The sequence below is a fragment of the Brassica oleracea genome, unplaced genomic scaffold, assembly GCF_000695525.1.
Source record: "Brassica oleracea var. oleracea cultivar TO1000 unplaced genomic scaffold, BOL UnpScaffold01322, whole genome shotgun sequence".
Classification (NCBI taxonomy): Eukaryota; Viridiplantae; Streptophyta; class Magnoliopsida; order Brassicales; family Brassicaceae; genus Brassica; species Brassica oleracea.
This window is the reverse complement of record NW_013617865.1, coordinates 1-7,752: the sequence shown is the minus strand read 5'-3', so window position 1 is coordinate 7,752 and position 7,752 is coordinate 1. Positions and strand designations below refer to the sequence as shown.

Genomic DNA, 7,752 nt, shown 5'->3' with positions numbered 1-7,752 from the left:
GTGTTGGTAAGATATATTAACAACAGCAAAAATTCCTACGTATTCGAATAACATAAATATCAAAGGTCTTCAGAATTTAAAAATAAAAGTAACCCATTTGAAAGAAACTACGATAACCAAATTTATAGAATGATGAATATCAATGAAACGTCTCAAAATTAAAAGAAATCAAAGCATAATAAAATTGGAAAAAAAAAAAATCACAACATACTATCAGCTCTTGAAGGCAATCTCCTAAAGAAGTTTTGAGGTACCGAAGGAATATCAAAAACCCTAAGCCTAGGGTGTCTCATGACGTAGAAGGCAAGCAAAGTCATCAGCAGTTTCATGGAGATTAAGAAGATTACTCCACAAGCAACCAAACAAAACATGGAAAACAGAAACGTTGCCCTAGGATCTCTCCAGCTCAACAGATTCTTAACTCTCTCCCCCTGTGTAGCCAAGTCTCCTAAAACCATCATCATCCTCCCTGCGATTCCTCTTAACCTATCATACCTTTTCTTCACCAAATCTGCAGATTTACCACTCGGAAACCCATCAAACTCCTCGTCTAGCTCATCAGGTAAAGCCGAATCCGCTTTAGACAGCTTTATATCCATGTGAGGAGGATGCCTCGGTCTCAACCGATATCGATAGAACCCAATCACAAAGCAGTACAGCAGCAGAGAGGTGACGCAGTACTTAGGGAGAAACACGATGAACAAGAAGATAAAATGTGCAAGAATCGTTGTTACCGGACTCTTCCATTTGCAAACCGAATCAAACCAAACCCAAGCATCAAGAAACGCAGTGAAGAATGTCACAAGACGTTCGAAATTCGCTCTTCCTCTTCTGATACTCCAAATGTTGGATCCGAAATCAAGCATATACTCAACCACATCTCTTCGTAGCGGCGGCTCGGTCCGGCCTAGGTTCATACAAAGTATGTGAGTTGCTTGATGCCTAAGACTGTCTAGCTGGTAGATTGACAACGGTGTTAAGTAGTGCATCATAGGTAGCAACGGCTCTGAGTATTTCTGAAGCATATCGATCGTTGATGTACATGATAATCGAACCGCGAGCTGAATTTCACCCATTTTCTTCACACCGTCTGGTTTCAAAACGATGAGTGGATACGAATGCGTGTAGATCCGTTCCGTTTCAAGCGTGGACAAACGTATCCGTATCTTACCGATTCTTGAATCTCTCGGACCATTCGTGTTTCCTGGTACTAATAGATGCATGTTGTCGAAAACCCCAATGGTGATAACGGTGTAAGGATCATAAACCTCCCAAGTATACTGCTCATTCCATTTTGGGCTAAAAGTATCAACAATCGTCCTTGTTCTCACCCACTTCTGCCCGTACTTGGCCACACAATACGCATCAGTGGTTCCTCGGCCATCACGTGACTTCATAGGCATCAAACCGGACGCACTGATGACACCAAGCTCCAACACACCAATGGCTGGAGTCCATAAAATTTTAGCAGAAGCTCTGTAATCGCTGCTATACTGAATAGACTCGTCAAGAACATGGTAACCTCCTTCCAACGAAACCCGCAAATGAATCCTCCCCGCGAATCCCGGTACCACTGAGTCCACGACGCGTTCCAAGTTGTACCACATAGCCGGCACAGGATCCGGCATTACCCTTCTCTCAACTTGAGATAACTTTATCTCACATTTCCCTAAACACTCTTCGTTTTGACCTAACTTGCATTCCAAGCTAAGTATCAAGCTGTCTTCAAAAGGCTCTACCGCCACAAACATCATATCCTCGTTCCAAACCGGGCTCATGGTTCGTGTCTGAGACACCCGACTCCTCACGACAATGTTCCCTAAAAACCCTTTCACTAAAATCTCCGGATTGGTTCTGTTTCCTTGTAACGGAACCAAATCTTGAGCCTCAATGACGTTCACTCTCAGATACCAAAGCCTCGGAGATAGATAAACTTTAGACCGTGCGATCACTGCGTTGTCTCCATTCACGGTAACACAATCCGAATGCCAAGCTTCAGGGAACACTTCATCAGCTTGTGTCCCCATCCATACAGACAGCATAACCTCTCCTCCAAACCTATTCCCGTTGATGTCTTCTAATCTATACCACTGAGGAGCCAGTGGACTGTCCGGAGGGACACGCGTCGGAATCTCAGCAACTTCGAACTTACACTTACCAATAATCACTTCTTCGTTGGCCTTCACAGCGACGTCCAAGACGTTTCCTTGGAGACGATCCTTGTTAAAGGCGAACACTTCGTGGAACTCAGGGTTAGGGTTAGGGTTTGTGTTGTTCTTCGTTCTTCCTTTGTAGCTTCCGATGGTGACTTCGATGAATGAGTCGTTGGAAGGTAAGGCTCGAGCCTTGACGACTCGGATGTAGAGAAATGTCATTCGCTCCACGAGGTCGAACGATGACGTCTGCATTTCGCCGCCGGGAAACGATCTTCCACCGCCGATTTTCGGACATGTCTCTTTGAGTGAGAAGTCGTTTTCTGCCATTGTTGGCGTTGTTCTGAAATTTTATGTTTTTTGAGAGAGAAAATAGATATACGTTTGAAGAGAGATTTTCTTGTTGTAGATATTCAAAAGACACGAACATTTTACCTTCTAAGTTTATAACATTTATTTCCTTATTAGATGAAATGAATTAAATGGCTTTACTATTCGTTTTAAATGCGTAAGATTCTATAAAAATCATTTGTGAGAAAATTTCGGATTTTATTTTGAAAAGACGTTACCAGACATTGATCTCATATCAGGAGATTTCATTTTTTAAAATAGTTAGTAAGAAGATAATAATTCAAACTTCAACGTATTGCTAGACCATAATTAAAAAATAATATACGTTTTTGTCGGCAAATATTTTCCACTGTGATTTTGGGTATAGGAAACAAAAACAATCTCTGGTCTTTTGGATATATAAATTTGGGAAAATTATTTTTTTTAGAGCAAAAAAATGATAACTATGTCTTTTTAGACTAATATCTATTTTATGTCATTTTTGCCTATAATACCCTTTAATATTTTTGAAAATAAATTTAATAAATAGTTTTCCAAAAAAAAAAATAGAAAAATAGTTACTATTGATAAAATACCTATATGAACTTAGTGGTATTTTTTTCAGTCTAAAAATGTTTAAATCATAATTTTCAGATTCTGTTATAAATAAAGTAGAAATGACATTCTACAAAGTAGAAAATGAAATTCATTTTTTTCATTGAATCTACAATGTTTAGAATACGTGATCTACGTAAATAAGAGTATTCTAAAAATATTTAGAATACATATTCTACGCTTAACCTACCGATCTAAAATCTTTAGAAATCAAAACCTACACATTAGTATAAATCTAAAACACGTTGAAACCGACTTCTATAGATCAACTGTAAATCTAAAACATGTAGAAATCAAAATCTACACATTACTATAATTCTAAAAACCTGTAGAAACTGATTTCTACAGATTAGAGTGATGATTGTTTTCCTAGTTTTTAGATTCCAGTTTTTGGTTTATGGATTTTAGTTTTTGGTTTTTAGATTTTAGTTTTTGACTTTTGGTTTTTGATTTTGCAGTAGATTTTTTGTTTTTTTTTTGAAAAACATAAATGGTTGTTTTAGATTTTGGTTTTTAGTTTTTAGTTTTGGTTTTTATTTTTAAAATTAATAAAATAAAAATACTATGGATAGTAAGATATTTATTCTGAAAATAATAAAATATACAACACTGTCATTAAAATAAACATAAATTTATTTACAAAACTTATTTAAAAAATATATAAATACAAAATAAAACTATCGTAAATTCCATATAAACAAATATATATATATATATATATATATATATATATATATTTTTTTTTTTAATTTTATCTCGAATGCCTTTCATATTTGACCTCAAATACTATTATACAAGTAATTAAGCATTATAAAAATATTAATATCATACATTTGATATTTTTTCTAAAATAATTTTTACACATTTATTTCTATGGTTATTTTTGTTTAAATAATTTCTATAGCAATTAATTAAAATAGTGACTTTTAAAAAAAAATTCCTTTTGAAATATTTTTGAAATTCTTTTAGTTTGCAAGTAAGAGAACTTCTTCTAATTTACAAGTATGATCAAATATTTTTTGAGTGTTGAGAAGAAAAACTCGAAAATTGTATGTATAATCACTTACCTATTTTATATTAATAAAGTACAAAAAATGTATTGATGATGTGATGGTGAAAAACGGATGATAGTGGGAATGAAAAATAAGAATAATCCAAATATGAAAAAGAAAGACCAGTTACAAAAAAAAATGAAAAGAAAGACCAATTAAAAGAAAATGATAAATAAAAATGTATAATAAAAAAAAAATCTTCTTAGAAAACTGTCAGAAAACTAAAAAAACGCAGATTTTGGTTTTTGTGTAGAATTAAGTATTTATTTGAAAAACTAGTTTCCCTAGTTTTTAGGGAATCATTTTTAGCAAAATTTTGATTGGCAAAATAAAGTGGTTTTTCAGAAACAAAAACCAAAAACCATTTTAAAAACTACAAACAATCAACCTCTAGATGTATTCTACAGATAAGAAATCAGTTCCTAAAAATATGAAAACAAAATATTTGGGAATATTCACTTTCATATTTTGAAAAACATTGATTTAAAAAAAACCAAAAAAAAAACGTGGTAACCTTTTTCTGACGCCGTCTTCTATATTCTCTTGATTGTTCGCACAATTTTCACAAAAATTTCACATTATTTCTACCAAATCAGTGTGAAATTGAGTGAGTTAGGGTTTATGAACCTGAGACTTTGATTTTCTCCCCCTTTGTTCGTGAAGGAGATGCGAAATTATGGTTTTCATCCCAAAAAAATCGACTTTAAAGAGTTGAAATCGTGTTTGGTCGGTTCAAATCAAGTGGGAATCAAACATGATATAACCGAAGAAAACCAAGAAATCGATTTGGAATACTTACCTGAGCACGGGATCGATCGATCTATAATTCGAGATCGGTCGATCTGTATGAAATCGACCTTTGCCGATCGAGTGAAATGGACCAGGTCGATCAGTATATGCTTTGCGTTTTTTTTGTTATGCATAATGATCAGGATCGATCGATCCGTTCGACCTTGTAATTTCGGATCGATCAATCCCGCTTGATCGAACACATTATTTATTATATTTAAAAATTACAATTTTAAGGATATTATTGTCATTTTGAAAATAATTAGTCTAATGAAACATAAATTATATAAAATTAGTCTAAAGTGACATAGCTATCATTTTTTTGCTCAAAAAAAAAAATTCCCTATAAATTTTACATCCATCTAGGAACAGGTGAAGTTTGAATTTAGTTTCGGTTTGATTCCTTTACGTGCTAGGTCACAGTTTGGGTTTTACTTTTGAGAATCGTTAGTTTACAAAAAAGAATCGTTAAATACCCAAAAATTTTAGATGATTTGTCGAATGATCTAAAATTTCAATAGAAATGCAAAAGTAAACCACACAATGTCAAATTAACCTAAATGGTTAGTAAAAATATCATTTAAACCAAATAAAAACAATTAAAAAGTTATTTTACGATTTTATTTTTTTGAATTTTTTTGAAAAAAGTTTATTTCATAATTGATCTAATAATTTTATTTTAAAAACCTAAAAATAATGATTTGTTTCAAATTTATTATAAATCATCAATATATGAACCAATATGAGATATATAAACTAAAATTTAATAAAACTGAACAATTTAAAAGAATATAGATTGATTATGCTTATAAATGTTGTTTAGAAATCAAACCAACAGAAACACAAGAAGCAATGCATGAAGAAGACAACTGTATCACTTATACTTTGTCTAATTCCAAAACTCCATATAAAAACACAGGTCTAGTTTCTGAAGAGGTATTTTCTTTCATTTGTCTAAATCATATTGTAAGCCTTACTTGAAATGTAGTATAGCTAAATGTCTAGCAAAAAGAAATAATTAGGCACAATGACTCTCTTGGTTTGATTGGTAACACATAATTAGGCACAAAGATATAATTAGCTAAATTATATTGTAAGCCTTTATTGAGGTGTGTTAGCAATTTTCACTGGCAAAAGAAATTGATTGGTTAGTGCATGTGGTGTTTGAATGACTCGAGAGCTTATATGTGCTCTCAAAATGTGTCTTACGAAGTATCTTGTAGAACAATCACAATAGTTTCCTTATCAGGATGTAATTTTTCCATCAAGTGATGTAACATACGCACCAAAACAATCACAATCAAACAAAGGGACACATGAAAATAAAATTGGGGAAAAAGATAAACAACTCAAAAGAGAATAATCGGGTAAGCGATGAATTTCGGTGCATGCAAGCTTTTTCCTTTTTACTGAGATTGTTTTGCTTATTTTTGTGCTTAAGTAATGCCTTCAGTTGTCGATATCTTTATGAATTACAATGCACCTCCTCAATCAAAGCAAGAGACTCAAGAAGTTCTACAGTGTCATTGCCTAGTAAAAGAGCCAACTTTAAAAGCAGCTGATGTAGTAATGAAGTGAATCAATAGGTAGAAGAGAAACAAAATGGGAATACAAGATAAATGAAATTGATCAGTCAGTTTCGATGTATTGGGCAGTTGAAAACCAACAAGAACTCAAGAGTTTTGATACACCCTATCAAACAATTTAAAGCCGGTAAAAGCATAGGTAATTCTGTTTCAAGCACTGCTCATTATTTCCCACCATTGTATATAGTTTTGTCCTTGTCTTGTTTGAGATTTGGCTTTGTATTTTCAAGTACTACTAGTTACTAGGGGCAATGCCTCTGCGCAAGCGCGGGGTTGTGGACAGAGTTTTGTTTCATCTCAATATTTTTTAGGGTTATTGTAGCTGTGAATTTTGCGTTGTGGGTTAATCATAGTTTTTCAAGTTTTTTTATTGTTATAGGATTAGAGTTGTGATGATGAACTGTGTATGCACTGTTCTCCACTTATGAAGAACTAAACTGTGTTAGTAATGTGATTGATATAATTCGTGGTGTTGCTTGCTGTGTCATTGAAACTTATTGTTTGTTTGTCTTTTTAATTTGTTACTTGTATTGTTGAGATTACATAAATTATATTAAGATTGTTGAGAGTACCTTTTGTTTCTGGATAATTTTTCTCTAGTTTAGTTGTGTAAGTTGTGTGTATTAAGTAATAATTTTTTTTATTCTTATTATGTTGGTTATATGTTTTTTTACTTTTAAACTTGTTGTTTTTTACCGGACATTTAAAACAAATATATGAAGACTTGTAGAAATAACTATAAAATGAGTGACAATTAATATTTGGGTCGTAATGGGTTTTAAACGAATATATGTATTTTTCATAAGAAGACAAGAGCATTGGTCTGTGACATTGAGCATGTAAGCTATTTTCATAAGACAAGAAGAGTGAGCAGGTGGAGATGTTGTTGCCGCCTTTGTGTCTGTTGGGATTGTCTCTTGTATCTCCTGGTGTGGCTGTGTTTGTTTCTTTTTTATTTGATGGGTAATATGTAAACAAAAATCATTGTTAGTTGTATTTATCAGCGTTTGTAACTTACTCTGCTTTTTTTGTTTAAGTAATTTCACTGTCCTCGGAATATACCGAGGGAGGACTTCCTCGGTATATTCCGAGGAAATTTCCGATGGTCCAATCCTCGGAAGTTCCGACGAAATATTCCTCGGAATTTGCATCGGGAATTTCCGAGGAACGTGGCCCTTGCAAATTTCCGAGGAACGTAGCCCCTCGGAAAATTCCGAGGAACATTCC

The 7,752-nt window shown here is 33.4% G+C and overlaps 1 protein-coding gene across 1 annotated transcript; it reads right to left on the bottom strand.

Annotated features, from left to right (window-relative positions):
• Nucleotides 1-279: 279 nt before the first annotated feature.
• On the bottom strand, nt 280-2,483 carry LOC106321224 (protein QUIRKY). Its single transcript, XM_013759537.1, is given in 6 exon segments — nt 280-361; nt 499-587; nt 735-911; nt 1,332-1,694; nt 1,750-1,769; nt 1,772-2,483. Coding segments are annotated over 6 exon segments (1,443 nt in total).
• Between the last annotated feature and the right edge of the window lie 5,269 nt (nt 2,484-7,752).